This window comes from Choristoneura fumiferana, chromosome 7 (genome assembly GCF_025370935.1).
Source record: "Choristoneura fumiferana chromosome 7, NRCan_CFum_1, whole genome shotgun sequence".
Taxonomy (NCBI): domain Eukaryota; kingdom Metazoa; phylum Arthropoda; class Insecta; order Lepidoptera; family Tortricidae; genus Choristoneura; species Choristoneura fumiferana.
In genome coordinates, this window is record NC_133478.1 from 8,198,697 (window position 1) to 8,216,799 (window position 18,103).

The 18,103-nt window shown below is 36.2% G+C and overlaps 1 protein-coding gene across 3 annotated transcripts in view; it reads left to right on the top strand.

The window, feature by feature from the left end:
• ASPP (Ankyrin-repeat, SH3-domain, and Proline-rich-region containing Protein) overlaps positions 1-18,103 on the top strand; it is a 388,674-nt gene that overhangs the window by 203,795 nt on the left and 166,776 nt on the right. The window contains exon 1 of one of the 3 annotated variants that reach the window (XM_074090065.1): positions 4,399-6,328. The exons of the other annotated variants lie outside the window; for them this stretch is intronic. Within the exon in view, the coding sequence (XP_073946166.1) occupies positions 5,837-6,328 (492 nt within the window). The 5' untranslated portion in view covers positions 4,399-5,836. Of the gene's footprint in view, positions 1-4,398; positions 6,329-18,103 lie in introns of those variants that run through there. 3 annotated transcript variants of the gene reach the window in all.

The following is an 18,103-nucleotide window of genomic DNA, read 5'->3' on the forward strand; positions in this document are numbered from 1 at the left end:
GGTCTTGAATAATCGAGAGTAATTAAGTTGCTTAAGTTTTGCTTCTGGTGTTAGATTTGTCTCGGGTTAAGTAGATATAGATAAGCCAGGCCCGCTTCTCACAAATTATTTTTTGCTATTCTGTACGCCATCCTTTCGCTTATATTGAAGAAATGAGCATCAAAGAGAAAGATTTTTTAAAACGAGACGCTGTGCTTGCGGTACAATTTGAATTTATTATATTTCATGCTAACTGTAGTATATTTATTTTCTTCAATATATACGACAGGAAACTGATAGTGGTTGAAACTCTAGTAGAACTACCGGCGTAACAAATACCTATCAATGACAAGAGTTTCGTTTCGGTAGAAGAATCTGTGTAATATTTAGCTAAAGAAAATTTTATGAGTCGATATGATAATGAAATACCTAAAAAATCGATTGAAATATTGTGAATTGAGCAATGGAATCCTGTTCCATGAAAGTTATTCAAATTGTAGTGAATTTAAAAACATAATTTGGGGTATTTCGGCAAAGCCTAACCTAATAGCGTGCGAAAGCCGAGCCTTGCGTGCGAGGGCTCGCGTGCTCCGAAGTATTTGGTCATCAGAGCCAATGGCTAACAGCTTCTGTCTGGAAGCCGATGGACCCGAAATTATTCCGTTGATAAGCACGTGAAACCGAAAGCCTCTATTTACCTCGCCCACACGATACAGGTAAACAACAGGAATTACAAATATAAGTACTCGCACATTTACCCATTGCTTTGTGAATTTAATTAAACGTCCGAAACCTCTTCGTTAGCGGAGGGTTGTGCCATCGTGATTAATTATCATTTGCATAAAGAAGAAACATGTGATTAAAATTTTGCTCAGTTAATTGAGACGAGTTGAGAGGATGACAGCTTGTTTTAATGGTTAAAATCGAAATAGTGAACGACTTTGGACGGCCGGATGGCCAAGCGGTTAGAGAACCTGACTACGAAGCTTGAGGTCCCGGGTTCGAATCCTCCTCGGGTTTTAGATGTTTAATATGTATTTAAGTATGTATTTATCTATATGTTTATCCGTTGCCTAGTATCCATAGTACAAGCTTTGCTTTGTCTGGGTCTAGGTCAATTGGTGTCAAGTGTCCCATGATATTTATTTATTTACTTTAGAGTTGGGAAGCGAAGCGAGACGTCAATGGGACAGGTGGAATCACAGCTGTGGTTGAGCAGGAAGTGCATTCTTGAGTTTGCGTGGCTGAGTTCTAAGTATCTCGTGCCGTTCCAACGATCGAGGAATCCTTTTGAACTGACGGAAAACTTGCAAAGAAAAGAGCATGATTTGGCACTAGATCAATAGGTATAACGGGGAAGTATCTTAAGTACCTTATACGGGCCATTTCAATCCAACTGATGATGCTCACGATTATTGTCGTCAGAAATCCTAAACGTCTTCTTAACTAGGTACTTAGCTTTAACCCGTGATTTCGCCGGCGTTAGAAACATGAAAAGGGTTAGAGTAACATTTTTAAAGCACAATAATCGGTCATCTATTGATTGCAGACGAAGTTTACATGTCATGTTGAAATCCGAAGTACTTCAACGATCTTGTACAGTACCCTCTATACTTGTTTAAAGTTAAAATATTATACGCATTATCGAAATAATAAGTGTCTTATGTAACGATTTGGCGTACAGATATTTCTCTATCAGCCGTTATTGCGTGAGTTACTAACAAACATCAAAACATTCCGATTAAACGTTATGTTTAGACGCGACAAACTAAAATATTTGCACGATTAACTGCATCAGAATCTGATTTAAACTCGTCATTAAATAGTTAAATTATGATGAAATGCACAAAGATAAATTAAAGGCGTGCTCGTCTCTCGTCTTTGTGTCAGCATAGTCTACCACTAAATCCATTTAATTATAACCTAGTAGTACCCTGCGAATCGCAAACAGTTCGTAATCTCGTATGATGCTTTATAAAATCCCTTCACGTTCAAAGCAATCCCACAAATGATCCCAAGACACTTTTCCGTCCGTTCCAACCATACGAACAAATCTCACTTCTCTTTTACGGTAGATTCCGTTGAATAAGTAATTCACCTTTCCCTTTTCTTCAGTGAGGCAGCCGTTTATCTTGATTCGGGAATATTTATATACTCGCGCCCGCCCTAACGAACCATCTGTAATTGCTGCAATCGATTGGTTAAGATTGAGTTTTAAGGCGGTTTGAAAAAAAAACTAACTGACCAGAAGAGGTGTACGAAGCGATCTACGGATGCAGACCGTGGAAAAAAACATAAGTAGGTTAAGCCTTGACTGTACTAAATGATAATCTTCATAAACTTTATCATTTATAATATACTAGTAGAATATTATATTTAGTAAGTATGAAAAACGTATTTAGATACACGTGAAATAATATACGAACAACATACAAAACCAACTGAATTTTCGCCCGTCTACAGCAGAGCAAAAGAAGGGTTATTGCTTAAAACTATTCTTGTATCGACTTAACTCAGCGTGCAAAGTAGGATTAATAATATGCATGAAACATAATCTAAAGTGTCTGATACTTCCTTCCTCAAAGCCGTTGGGCGTTAAACGTATGCAGAATGTTTTCATTCGGTGCAGGCAGATGCGAGTTGGCAAAGTATCAAGACTTCGCCGTCGTGTCGGCCGACGGCTCGTCGCGGCATTTCTAATTCAAATACATCGTACTTTCTATCCAGATAATGTTATTCTATCCCTTTCAGTCTTCAATTACTTGTGTATGAATGAAAAGGATAGCGTGTGGAGTTTCCGATTCGATGTGAAATTAGTTTGATTTTGAATAGCAGCGGCCGAGACAAGGTCGCGGTTACACGTAGATAATAATAATATTTATTTGGACGGTTAATTTGGTTGCAGGATTTCTGAGTCAGCTGCGGGAGTGCAGAAAGTTAACATTTTACTGGGTAACTTCATCTGCTGTCAATCCACTCTAAAAGCCTAAATATTTAATACATATATGAGTTGTATGCCAGGACCGTAGCAAGTGGAAGGACGTAGTCTCTGCCTACCCCGTTGGGAAAGAGGCGTGATTTTATGTATGTATGTATTAAATACATATGCTCGAAAAACATAACCCTCTTTCGGTAGTCGGGTAAAAATGGAAAGTACTTTCTTAATAAGAATAAGAATAATTTTTATTTATTTAAAAACCGGCCAAGAGCGTGTCGGACACGCCCGAAATAGGGTTCCGTAGCCATTACGAAAAAATTGAGTAATATTTTTCTAAGGGTTTCGTATTTTGTACGGAATATTCCAAGTTTAGGTATATTTTATACCTTAGGCTGCTATTTACTCTTAAACTAATAATTCTCAAGAAAACTTAACCGTTATAGTTTTACTTGTAAGTTTCATATACTTACTACCATCTTGAATTTTTTCAAATTTTTCCACCCACTGGTTTAGGTTTTAGAAGAGGGGGGGGGGGGGCTCGATTTTAATGAAAATTTGCAGTTGTCTTTAAAGTTGAATATTTTGCAAACATATCACTGAATCGAATCGTTTTAGCAACCCCCTAATGGTTTTAAAAGACCTATCCAACGATACCCCACACTACAAGGTTGGATGAGAAAAAAAATCACCCCCACTTTACGTCTATGGGAGGTTATTTTTTTTATTGTACCATTTTGTCGGCATAGTTTACATTTATATTTGTGCAAAATTACAGCTTTCTAGCATTGATAGTCCCTGAGCAAACAGACAGACATGGCGAAATTATAAGGGTTCCGTTTTTGACATTTTGTCTACGGAACCCTAAAAATTACCACTATTACAATATACCAGATGTATCTGGCGAGCACTATGTCTGCACCAAAGTTAATGTAATGTTAAAAGTTATTAATTACAGCAAAAGAAAAAAACCCCGTTTTCTTGGAACTTGCAAAATGCTTTATTGGAATTGCTTGAAAATGTTTAATCGATATTTAATACCAAGTAATGCAATGAATGTGTGCTTGAGCACTAATATTATGTTTAAAATGAAGATTTATACCATCCAAATAAATCGAATAGTTTAATTTATTTTTGTTTTATGGCGTGAAAAATTAAGATAATTTCAGTCTTAAAATATTTCACGCATTTTTTATTCTTTTGCATTTTAAACATTTCAGTAAACAAATTGCTTAAACATTAACCTCTTCAAAAAAAAAATAGACTACAGCACGTGAAATATTGAATAATATATGGTTTCCTTTTCGTCCTGTTAATGTCGGTCGAGTTTTCACAAGCAGGAAAACTGCCGGGAAGACATAGACGCATAAAAACATGAATGGCTGACTCATAGATGTCAAAGTCGAGAAAAAACGTGAAAATACACGCAATGTTTTTAAACCCACTTCATTTCAAATATAGCTTCAGTCTCGATTCAACTCGCTGCGCGTGCGTCGCCCCGTTGGCTAAAACTGAAGGAATCCGTCTGAAGTTTTTAATTAACTATCCTTTGATATTTAAGAAAAAAGTGCGTGGTAAAGGAATATTCCTAACTGTGTGAAACTACTTAAAGTGAAGTCTTCAGTGAGAAAGTTTTCCGTAATTTTTTTTTTTTCTTTAGCTGAAAACAATCGCGTCAAAATGACGTGTGCGCTGATGGCGATAAATGCATGTTATGATAACCAGTAAGAAGTGGTAGTCAGTACAATGGTCAATATTACCAACGGATGTTTGAAAACATTCGACATCTTGGAAGTATTATACACGGCCACGGTTAGTTAAATATCCTTGGCTACGAACGATCTAAATTTCCAAGTATCTATGAGTTTTAAATAATAAAACGTCTGAAAAAGTTCATCTCATTTATAAATTTCTCGGGACAAAACAGTAGGTACGAAGATATAAAAAGCATTAAAACTAAACAAAGACTTAAATATTAATGATGTCAGTGTAAAACGTGATAAATTTATTAAGCACGAAAAACAACTTAACAAAGAAAAATGAAAAATTGTACTAATGAAAATTACATCCTCGAGTCCTATCAAGGGAGCTAAGCCTATCTGTATTTATTCGAAACTTAGTAAATTTTAAAAGACAATTAGAATCTTCAGTTCTTTGCGTCGAGAATAATTAACATAGCCAAGGATTAGCGAACGCGCTGTAATTCAGCAGTCTACGCCGGTTCAACGACCCCTAGTCTCATACTTTTGTTGGGTGACATTTGCTTTTTGGATTGTCGTGTCTGCGTCTGGACTTATTTAGGATTCTGTATATAGGGCGATCATAATTAAACATTGCGAGTAGTTCCCTAGAAATATCACGTACAGTGAATAATGGTTAAAATTTGCGGTTATGTAAAATGGCGACCGCGGATTTAATTAGTGGCCGGTATTAATTATCACGCGTTAGTTAATTTCCCAGAACAGTTAAATAAGGTTTTGTTTTAAAAATATGTATACTCAGGTATTTTTGCCGAGCTCCGAATCGACTAATTAGAGCCAAGAGGTCAGTAACGCGACCCGCTCCAGAAGTGACCCTTATCACCCCGCTTTTCAACACCTGTCTTTCCAGCCAAATGGGTCCGTGGATTTTTTTGACACAGGTTTTTTAAAATTGTCAAAACATTTTATCCCGCCGACACGTATGCATTACGCCTATTTTACACGAGTTTTCTGGCAGTGTATTTAAAAACATGTGTTTTTAAACCGCGCGTGCAGCGTCGAACAGATTGCAGATTGAAATCGGACACTAATGACGCTCATTCTTTGTGTGAGGCGTTCCATCATTCGTTTATTCGTTCTCGCTCTTGATACGCATTGCATTTGTGTTAAAGTACAGTGAATAAGACAGTTGTTTTGTGATTGACTATAATATTTGCTGACGATGGAGTGCGGACGGTTTGGGAATGGGCTGAGGTGGAGTGCATACTCAACAGCATCCTCAGAATCATTCAAACAATCAATGGTAATCGAAGATGCCAGCGTCAGCGATGGACAGTCGGCAGTCAACGACAATTACCTGATAACGTTTCCTGACGACGAAAGCGACGTAGACCCAGACTCGAGCGACGTTAAAGATCCTCACTACAGCTACGAGGAAATGCACAATGACAACGCGGAAAAACTTGTTAATCGGAGCTACGACAACCCTCTTTTCATCCCGGCAAGCCAAGTTTTAAAAGACGAGATAAGTGACGTGGGTTCTGAGGAACTAATGAAGAGTAAGGCAAAAAAGTTCGAGGATTATAAGTTTTGTGAGGCGGTTAACGACTTCGATATCGAGTTGGAGGCGGGAGAGGCGGTGCCCATAGTGTACCTGTCTTCGAGTCGCGCTGCGCGCCTGCAGAGGGCGCTGAGGCTCGCCGGCTACAAAAAGGTCGGCCCAGTTCATTTTCCTTTTAAAGTATTACTCGTAATTTCCTTAGCTCTTTATGACGAGTTCATTGAATGGAGAAAACTTCGAGATGAAAGAACAAAGGGAATCTTAGATTACTTTTCCTTAGTTATCCTCAGTCCATTACGCGTGCATGTGTTTTTAAAACGAGGTAGGTTAAAATTAATCCAGAATATTTCAATAAGCGGTTGGGTTAAATTATCTTAATACTTGTAATAGTTTCAACATTTTTTCATTCTAAGTAGTTGAGTAAATATTTAGCGTTATCGTGGCGTTTTTGCCGTCATTACCGTTTGGGCAAGTATTTTTAAAAGAGATGGTGATCAGGATTAGATATTTATGAAAATTAAAGACAATACCGATGCTAAGGGGCTGTTTCACCATCTATTGATTAGTGTTAACTGACGGTTAAATGGATCGGATAATAATAATAATATATTGACAAATCAATGTACATACTAGTATGCATGTACATACCTACATATTACACATGCTGCTCAAGCGCAAGCATTATGAATATAATTCCTTGAACTAAAATAATTTCTTTGCTCACCCGTGACCTTATGATAGCTAGACTAACATCTGGTAGCATGGTCTACAGTTGTGTTGCTCTGAAGATGAGCTCTGGTTGAGTTCGAAGCGCGTCAGTGTAGTTTGGTGGTGGTGATAGAGGGGTTTGTGAGATTTGTGTATGTTCTTACAGTGTGGAGGTGGAGGAACTGCATGAACACGCATATCTTGCATAAACTTAGCTATCATAAGGTCGCGGGTGAGCAAAGAAATTATTTTAGTTCATTGATAATCTCCGCAAAGTAACGCCTGATTCAATAAATTATATAATTCCTTGTTGGACGAAACCAATTGCTAATAAATAGCATTTTAAAAGTTTATTACGGTTTCTGAGGACCAGAGAAACTGTAAATCTTTTAGCTGAGAGTATTAAAGTACAATAAATGTAATGCAGCCGATGTAAAATGGCGCAGTTTGGATGGCTGTATCTCGGAACCATCCAATTAGCCGGTCTGTGTGGCCTCGTCCTTTGTTCCTGCTCTGGGGTTATTCTGATGCAATCGATACTAGTATCGATTGAAAATAGTCAGTGGGATTTGCAGTCAAATTCCAAAGATACTAGCTAAGCTAAGCAATACAAGGTTGCTTTTTAGAACACGTTACTTAAATTTTAATATTTTATGCGTGTTCAAAAACTTACACTATCTTAAAACTTCAGGGTCATTTAATTAAAAATATAACATGTATTTTATTGAAAAAAGATTCATAAAAAGATGCAGATTGCAGACACATCATATTTATTTCTATTCAGTGATTGCAGTAGGTACAAGAAAGTTTTCGAAGAAAGTGACAAAAAACTTTAATATCTTAATAAAAACTTTCCCGATAATCACACAATTTGATAAAAAATCTGTTACATATTTTTCAATTTATTTTTCTTGGGATAGATAAGTACTTGCATACTTTGGTACATGTTCATACACTGTGATGTTTTCAGTTGCACACCGTTAAATGTAACTATCATAATTCTCATGTTCATAAAACAAAAAAAAATTAGAGCTGCAGGAGGCTAGGCGAAGTAAATGTTATAAATGTTGTTCATAAAACGACTATGAGAATAGCAGCCCCTCCGATCCAGGTTGGTAGTTATGACAAAAATGCAGCACTACTCACCTACTCCTTGTTAGTCGCGTTTTGTATCTGCATGGCGTGAAATTAAAAATACAACGACACTGTTGGAGGCTGAATGCCGTTCAAATGTTCGTACTTCGCTATTTTGATGGTGTAATGAAATCGTTGCTCATTTCCCTAGCATATATCTTTGTATCTCTTATTTTTTAAATTATTTTTTTAACTGTTAATAATCTCGTTTTAAAAGTTTTTAAATTTCTGTCTAGGATAATTTAAAGTTATTCTTTTTTTCGTATTTTTATCAGAAATATAGGCAGTTATTTAGTTTCCCAAAATTGCATTACGTAGCTTAGTTTCTCATTTCAGGTACGTTAATATGTAAGTTGTGCATGTTGATAAACTAGGTGCACTCATATGTTTTGATCCTAGTATATTGAAAGGAAAATATTTATTTATTTGTATAATATTTTATAATTTTGTTAATTAAAAAGTAATTATTTCTAACTTTATAATATACTTGAAACTTAGCAGATGAAGTAAGCTAGCAAAACCAAATAAATATTTTATTGCTATTCATATTTCGAACTTCCTTATGCACTACCAGCAGTTATCATAATCTTGATTATGATGGTAGAATGTATTTGATTAAAAAAAAAAACAATTAATATGTTGTTTGCCAGAAATCTACACCTAAGTATTATCTATGTTAAATTAATCCTATGTACATAATATCTTTTCATATGTCGAAAACTATTTTGACAGTTTACTATGTAGGTACATTTTTTTTATTCGACTTTATGGCAAACGAGCAAGTGGGTCTCCTGATGGTAAGAGATCACCACCGCCCATACACATCTGCAGCACCAGGGGTATTGCAGATGCGTTGCCAACCTAGACGCCTAAGATGGGATACCTCAAGTGCCAGTAATGCGGGTAGTTTAAAACTTGTGAATTGGAAGGTAGATTAACGCGCTTGTCACCTATAAATATAATTTCTAAGGACGTGTTTCCTGCAGCTTTTCTTAGGTATTTAACGCCCTGCTGTTTTTCAAGGACACGATTTCCGCAACTTACCTTTTTAAATAACGTTCTCAGTTGAACAAGTATCAAACCAGTTTATTCGTGTTAAACTGCATAGAGTTCCTCTGCCTTCATTACAGCGGCCGTGCTTGGCTTACAGGCGGTATTCGTCTTTATCAAATGGCTGAGATAACTTCTCAGGTTTCCTGGCATGCTGATAACAAATTAGCAACTAACTACGCACATGCATGTAGTCCTTACTTATGTTTTACACTACACAATGCTCCCGGTGAACTCAGACCTCATAAAAAGTAATAATCAAGTTTCTTGCTTCTTCTTTTTCTCAACAGAGGTTTTTTTCCGAATTGGTGGTTGATTTTATTTTACATTCATAAGTGCTTGTTATAGCCTAAGTTGAATAAAGGTATTTTGACTTTGACTTTGACAGAGCGAGTTGCGTGATCCGTAGAGAGGGTAAAACGAGGCCTTTCCTTGTATAGCAAGCTAGTTCAATTGGGGACACGCCTACGATGCTAGATGTAGTTTTACGTGGCCATACTTTGTAGTTTGGTTGGAGAATCCTGTCTTCTTGACCTAAGCCGTTGAAAATATAATCAGCTCATTTTATCGAAAATACGCTCGATTTTATTGAAAATTTGCACTTTAAAGTTGAATATTTCGCAAACATGTCACTGAATCGAAAAATCGTCTTAGCAAACCCCTAATGGTTTTAAAACACCTATCCAACAATACCCCACACTATAGGGTTGGATGAGAAAAAAATCACCCCTACTTTACGTCTATGGGAGGTACCCTAAAAAAAATGTTTTTTTAATTTTTAATTGTACCATTTTGTCGGCATAGTTTACCTATATATTTGTGCAAAATTACAGCTTTCTTGCATTGATAGTCCCTGAGCAAAGCTGCGGACGGACAGACAGACATGGCGAAACTATAAGGGTTCCGTTTTTGCCATTTTGGCTCCGGAACCCTAAAAACCCTCCTAGGTCACTGTCGCTGTTCATTGTGCCCAGAAGGCTGGCAGCATTCCTGTGTTGTATTGCAAGGCTAATCCTTTGCCCGATTTGCCCTCTAGTCAACTGAAACATCAATGAGGCGCGCGGATATTTTCTTTCGCGATATTGCGTGCGCCTGGCCCCCACGGCCCTAGGGTCTCAACACCAAACGGCGCAATTTTTAGTAGATACATCTCACAGATAACACACAAATACAATTTAATCATGAAGGTAGATATGAAAAATGAAAATGAAAATATCTTTATTTAAATCAACAATGGTTGCACTACTTACTCAGAGGACTCAGAGCACTGGACTTACTACTAAATTATACTGGTATAAACTAAATGCTGTAAATATTACATGTAGTTTAATAGAAGAAATGTTGTGTCATATTATACTAACATGCTTATTAGATGACAAATTATAGAAGGGGCTTAAAACCACCAGAATAATGCATGTTTGGCAAATTTTAATTTTAATTTTTATATACCTTCTTAGGGTTTAAAGAATGACTCAGGAGAACATAACTACAGCAAAGATTGATAAGAAAAAGTTGTTCGACCCCTATAGGTATATACATGGCTAACAAAGTTGGTCTTTTTCCGTTTGAAAAGATTCAGTACTTACGATTATTTGCAATGTTTGTGAGTAAGCGTTTTATATAAAACCAATGAAACAATAAATAGTAATCAAATTATATAAACAACGCTCGGCTCGATTGACTGCTACAACTACTTTACCTCGCAATGTTATGCATCATGCACGATTTTTCTTGCAGGTCTGAATCAGGCTTAACTCATCTTTTCCAGCTGAAAGTTTCCAGATTATAGATTATTGGCAATTTTTTGTTACTGTCTCGTTGTTCCAACTCATAGAAATGGCCGTTATACTGGCAATAACTATAAACGTCGGACAAGTGACGACGCAGGTAATTGAAAACAGAGAAATTCATACCCTGTAATAAACACCGTTGGAACTCATACTTTTATGATTTATTGTGATTGTAGTGCAATCTCTGTGGGTGTTAGCTAGATTTGTTTTAAGTACCTATTCCGTATGCAAGGGAAGTTCGTTATTTTGCTTTCTAACTGTAAAACTGTACTGAAAGGTATAATGAGTAACTTGCTTTTGAAGTTTTACAATGCAGTGAACGTCGTTACAACCAGGAGTTGAAAGCGGTACTTACTAAGCCGGCATTTACCGGTATTTAACAGGTAAGCGGTGTTTAACAGGTATCTGGGCTGGAAACTGGTACCGTACCTTTTAAATAACACTGCAGGTGTTAAATAAATACCACTATTACCAATGTTTAGTAACCTAACCTAACCATCTTAGAAACGCTAATAAACCCCTGACATTGTATTTTCAAAGTTTTAAAGTTTCAAAGTTAAAACAAAACGGCTTAACCGGTTTTAATGAAACATCGCCAAGAAATACGTAGAAAGACCGCATCGAAATCGGTACATTCCTTTGACAGCTACGATGCCACAGACGGACAGACTTTTTGCGTCGGAAAAATTACAGGTGTGAAACCGGTATATACCAGTTTAATAATACTAGTTTTAAACCATTACCGACCCAGTTTCCATAGTTTCTTTCATAAGTACCCGTTTCAACCCTTGGTTACAAATTACTGCAAACATAACCGTATCTTTTTCTCGTTTATTGTTTCTCGTTTTCCCTGAAATCATGGAATTATATCTTAGACGCATTAGCTAAGTTTCTGTACTAAGTGTAGGTTACGGGCCCAGTTGACTTTGGTCTCAGGCTCCCCTCTCTAATCTCGGCCAATAACTTTTCGCTTACGACTTTGTTTGGGGTAAGGCCGTGGACACAGTAATCTGTTTGGTTTGCGCTTTATTTTTGTTTTACTTTATTTGACTGGGCCTTATGAGGGTATCGGAATGTAAAGTTTAAGCTCAGCTTTGGTCTCCTAGTGACATTACAAGAAGAAAGTTAAAGAAAAAGAACGTATTTTAAATTACTCCGGTAAACTCGCAAGGTATTTATTTACTTATTACCATTTCTCAGTATCGTGTCGAAATTTCATCATTTTCTCCTAATGTCACGGATAAATGTTTTTTTCTTTTATTTACTCGTACTTGCGAGCAAATACTTCTGAAGTTGGTCACCTCGCCAACCGCAGTAAAAGTGTTAGGAGGGTTCTCCATCTAGAGACTTATTGTGACTGAATTCAGTTCCGATTTTACAGCTCTTTCAAAACATTTAAAAAACTAAATACTATGAAAATCTCTTTAAATTTAATAAAGGTATGTACCTTTACGATTACGTTAAACTTGTATTAAATATATGTATTAGGCAACAGATAAACTAACTTTACTTCTTACTTTTTACACGTAACGAATCTAATCTGGGACCTGTATCGAAAAATCACAAAAAATCAAATTATATTTTAATTTAAAATACTTCTAAATAGAGCAATAAATTCAAACCTACAAGTGTATTATAGTATCGGTAAGGTACCCGATGTTCAGAAACGCGTAATTCCCTGTTGGATACGACACATATTGCTTCCACGGAAAGTTGCTGTGGTAGCTCAGTTACATTACGCTTTTTATTGCAACAATAAGAAACTATACGACTTTTGCAGTGTTGGTTGTCTTACATAGTAAGACAATTTATGTTAAGAAGAACAAATGTGCAATCATAGTCAGTAGTGTATTTATGACATTTAAAATAGGATAGCAATTTAACGAGGCTAGCAAAGAACTTTTCAAGTTCAAACTGGAAGATTCATTTGTTAATGAATTCAATGTATGAAAATTCTGATTTGTTTGATCCATCTTAACAATAATTCCATTCTAATATGGTCGTCTCTTTACGCAAAACGTTGCTGGGCTTGTAATCCGATAGTAAGTTACAACGTGCATAAAGCTTAGCTTCCCGCTGCTGTAACTGGCCTCAGCCCATTTTAATATCAATTTCCAATCTTTTAATGTTAATATCTTTGACTACTTTTGAATGAGATAGTTATATTTTTGGATCAAAGAAAGCCATCAAATTTTTTATTGTTTATGATATGTACCTATTATGTCCTGGTATGATAGTTTAATCAGAGCTTCAGTGTCGCTCGTCTTTTGTTTCGTACTGGATCGTTTTGATACGGCGATGAAACGAGCTTGTAGGTAAGTTTTAATTTTAATCGACTTCAAGAAAAGAAGACGTTCACGTTATCAGTTGGATTGTTATTTTTATATTTGTTACAACAGAAATCCATCATTTATGAACCGATTGTTTTTTTATTTACTATTTTTTATTAAATTCACATACTTGGTCAGACAGAGATTATGTCTTTATGTAGGTACCTAGAATATTTTGAGACACTCTTATCTCTGTTTTTTAGTGGTTACAAGCTCACATTGCGTCTCACGATCCTTGAAAGGATTAAAACATTCAAATACATATCAGAGACCTATTTTGACTACCTGTGAGTGAAGTGCCTACTATTGTTAAGTGACAGTTATCTGTGACGTGTGATCGAGCTGTCCGTAAATCTAATATACTCGCCATTAATAATTATCCATTTAATTCTGAACACATACACGTCCGAAAACTGGAATGACAGCTAGAAAATTGATACTTCGTAAAAAAGAAACCATCTGACGACATCGTGAGAGTGGCGGGAAACCGGTGGATACAAGTGGCAAGTTGTCGTTCATTGTGGCGTTTTAAGGGGGAGGCCTTTGTCCAGCAGTGGACGTCTTCGGGCTGATGATGATGATGATGATGAAAAAAGAAACCGAAAACTGTTTCGTATGACGCGACAATTCTATTTTCAGAACTACTCGTAAGTGTAATATAACCGGTGAGCTGTCTGGAACTAGTTGTGTTCTACAAATCTCTGCAGGTTGCTAACTAAATACCTATTGACGGAAGAATTGTCACTGTTTGTTAGATTCAAATATATTTTGCATTGGATGCACGTGTTTCGGGAAAAACAAATCCGGAACATTTCTGAAAAGCATAATATTGCTTTTCAATGAAACTTATTAGTGGCAAAGTTAAGTATTATATTGAGCTACAGTCACATTATCTATTTTTCCTGGAAATAGAATCACAAACCGACTTCAAATGTAAATAGACCTATTATTCCGATCCGATGATTATTGAACCAATTTCGGTAAAATTTATGTGAAAAAACCCATTAAAATCAACAAATTAGTCCACAACCACACGAACACAAACCGACGAACAAGAACCTCCTCCGTTTTATGTGAGTTAGTAATTCATTATTCTCACCTAAAGCTTGACATGACATAAAATGATGTGACAGATCTACAACAGCTTTTATGTATGGTATTGTGCATTGCGTGCATTTAGTTTAAAAGCGTTCATAATCCTTTATTTTTATAGTGAATAGAGCGCTCTCATTTTCATGCTGCGAAGCGACTAAAAAGCATTAGGAGTGAAAATTCTGCATCCATTCAAAGTGCACTGAAATGAGTATTATTTTTGCGATTGAATAAAGAACGGAGAGTCAGAGGATATTGTGGCATTTATTTTTGTTTATTTTTTTACTGTCGCGTTATGTTTTGCGCATCAAGAAAACTTCGAAAAATAAAGAAGACTTCGAAAACACGAAAGAATCTTGAACTTTGAGTAAAATTTTGCTGTTTTTTTGAAGCAAGAGCATTGGCTCCATTGGGATGAAAACGTTCTTTGTTATTTAAAGAATATTTTACTATTCCGAAGATCGATCTTTTCAAATTATCTTAAGACAAAGTGAAATCGTATTCTTTCAATTGTACCTAAATATCTACTGTGTTTTATACACATCTGTGAACTCTACGATTGATGACTCTCCGGGTGCAATTTGGCTAACGGTTTAAAAGATAAACGGCGGCGATCGTAATTACTTGCTATCTTTGAAAGAAACAATTACCTCCCGCCTTAGCCTTCTGAACCTAAACTATCCAAGTCGCTTCTGCTCCGAACCGTCTTGCTCGCTCGCTTCGCTCGCTCGCACAAATTTTGCAGTAAAACTTTGCAATATAAAAATTAAAGGGTGATAAACACCTAATTTTCTAGTTTTAAAATTTAAAATTTACCATGTATTTTAGAAACAAAGTATATCACTTGATATTATACCATAATGAATGTTATATAAGAAGTTATTACGTATTATAAGCGGTATACCTTATGTATATAAGTACCTCCAAGAAAACCATTTACAAATGTAGCGCTTGGCCTGAAAATGGGTACGGTAACAACGCTCAATGGACAACACCATCTATTGGCTGCAGACGAAGTTAAAAACCGAGGTACTTACTTCAAAGTTTTAGGACAGCGACAGCACCCTCTATTACTGTTTTAAGTTTCAAATATTATCCCACGGGAACGCATTACCGGAATATTAAGTATCCTATGTATGTTTCAATCAAGAGGATCTATTGCGCAACATTTCTGACACTCGCGATCACAATCAAATGACAGTTTTTGTATGATGCGAAAACTGTCATTTGATTGTGATCGCAAGTGTCAGAAACTACATTACTCAGGTGTATCTGTATGTCAAGTTTCATCTAAATTAGTTCAGGCTTGATTGCTTTAATATAAAGCAAAAAACCGCCCAAGAGCGTGTCGGACACGCCCAAGATAGGGTTCCGTAGCCATTACGAAAAAAAACAAGTAATATTATGTGCGTTATAACACAATTAAAAGTGTATCTTCACGGCACTTACGTCCTTTTTTTGAGAAGCGCAGTTTTTCGGCAATAACTCAAAAACGGTTTATCCGAACATGTTGGAACCAATTTTCGATGAAAGTATTTATAAAGCGATACCTTTCCATATTTTTTGGACAAACGGTTTACAAGATAGAGGGGGGGGGGGCACAATTTTTGCTACTTTGGGAGAGATTATTTCCGGAAATCTTCACTTAATCAAAAAAATGTTTGAGAAACCTTACTATCTTTTCAAAAGAGCTGTCGAACTATGTGCCACACGTTGATGCGAGTTAAATTTTTTTTTTTTTCAATTTCTGTTATGTGTATGGCGTGCCCCCCCCTAAAACCCCTAAAAGTAAATAGCGGCTTTGACAAGACATCTGTACTCCAAATTTCATTGATATACATCTTGTAGTTTTCGAGTAAAATGCCTGTGACATACGGACGGACATTTTGGCTCCGGAACCCTAAAAAGCTTAGCTATAGGAAGTTAGGACAGCAAACGCTCTACGTTTGTAACTTGGTCGATCGAAATCAATAGGCTGGCGGCAGGGCCGTCGCTATTTGTGTCGGAATCCGATTGGACATAACTGCGATTTATTTGCGACCACGCGTTTGCCTATTTTAGTCATTCCCTATTTAGTCCGTGCGACTTGGTTGCGTAACGTCCGTCTACGGAGGAGTTGGGTTACATTTTGCAACGGTTACTTTTATTGGTTACGATTGCAATTTTTTTGTTTCAACAATAAGCTTGGTCAAGTGAAACGGCTAAAAAACCGGTTACGTGCATAACGGAGTCGTATATTGAAGGATCCATTATAATTCAAACAAAAGCTAACGAAAAATAAGCTTGTAGGTAGTATAAAGCGTGCATTTTATGATATTTCTTAGAGAAACAAAGTATTTTTGCGAATCCGTGATTATCCGCCTATCCGGCATTTTCTTTGCTTGTGTTCTGAGGCCTTACTTCTTGCCGAATTTCATAATTCTTTGACAACAGAAGTAATTACTACTTAATAGATTTTAGTTTCCTATGTGAGACCATAAACGTTGTTGTTCATATTAATTTCAACTTGTTACCTCTTTGTGTGATTTATCAGATAAACGGACATACAATGAGTTAATTTAAAAATTAAAGGGTTCTTTTTCATTTTTGGTAGCGGAACCCTAAAAAACCAGAGATAATAAAAAGAGATAAAACGTTTGTAGAACGGTGCTAAATATAATGACACTTAAATATATCACGTTTCATACATTAAACATTCAATTTAACCTAATTTCACAGATGCCGTTTATATCGTGTAACTTGTAACGTTTGTTCTTCTACACACATGGAAGAAAGGCTGCGTTTCGAAGTATAAATATTGCACTTGAGCAGCAGAGGGCCGCTGTCTGCAAAATTGCAAGTTCAGTTTGAGCTGACTGCAATTGCTTTCCACATTTGTTTGTGACATTGTTTTGAATTTATCTAAGGAATATGTCGGTACAATATATTTCTGTACATTTCAGCCAGAACACAAATCTTTAAATAGATTATTATTTATTTTTGTTTCTTAGTTTAGTACCCATAACGCAAGCTTTGCTAAGCTTACTTTGGGACTAGGTGAATTGGTGCGAATTGTCCCGTGATATTCATTATATTTATTTCTAACACATTTCGCGAAAGCTAAACGTTCGTTCGAAAAAGTTATAAATGCAAGCACTTTGATGTTGTTGGAGTTCAGAAAAACATTTGATTCGTATACACTCATGCATTTAACGTAACATAAACATATCTAAAAACTTGCGAGCGTTCCAGTAAACGAAGATGTTGTTTCATTAAAATTCAGCTAATTAGGCTGGTTGTTTTGTTGTATAGCTATCACAGCGACCGCGACTTCCGAGTAGACAGCAAGGAGAGTTTTGAGTCGACGTCTTTGCTAGCAATTAGCGAGAAAGACTTTTCATTTTATAAAATACTCGTAAACTATCATTTTATAAGATGCCGTATGCTTTTCTTCCCAGATATTTTTGTCAGTATCTAAGTTTTTAAGGCCTTTGCTCAGCAGTGGGACAGAATAGGCTAACAATAATAATAATAATAATAAGTTTTACTAAATCTCGGTACTCACCAGTGCAACATCCGTTTTGAACCACAATCTCTGCAATATGTAGTTACATGATTTTTTTATCCAAATAAGCGTCTCCCGCTTTTACATAGATCGCGTGACATTTCCAATTCCTTTTAAATATTGCCTTTCCGGCGAAATATGTTTCGCCAAATTTCACTTACGCTACGCACTTATTACACACTTAGCGCTAAGGTTAATACTTTAAAAAATAAAACTTATGTACTTTAGTTTCGTGTTAGTGGTCCCCCGACAACGACGACGCTTAGATAAAAAAATATTA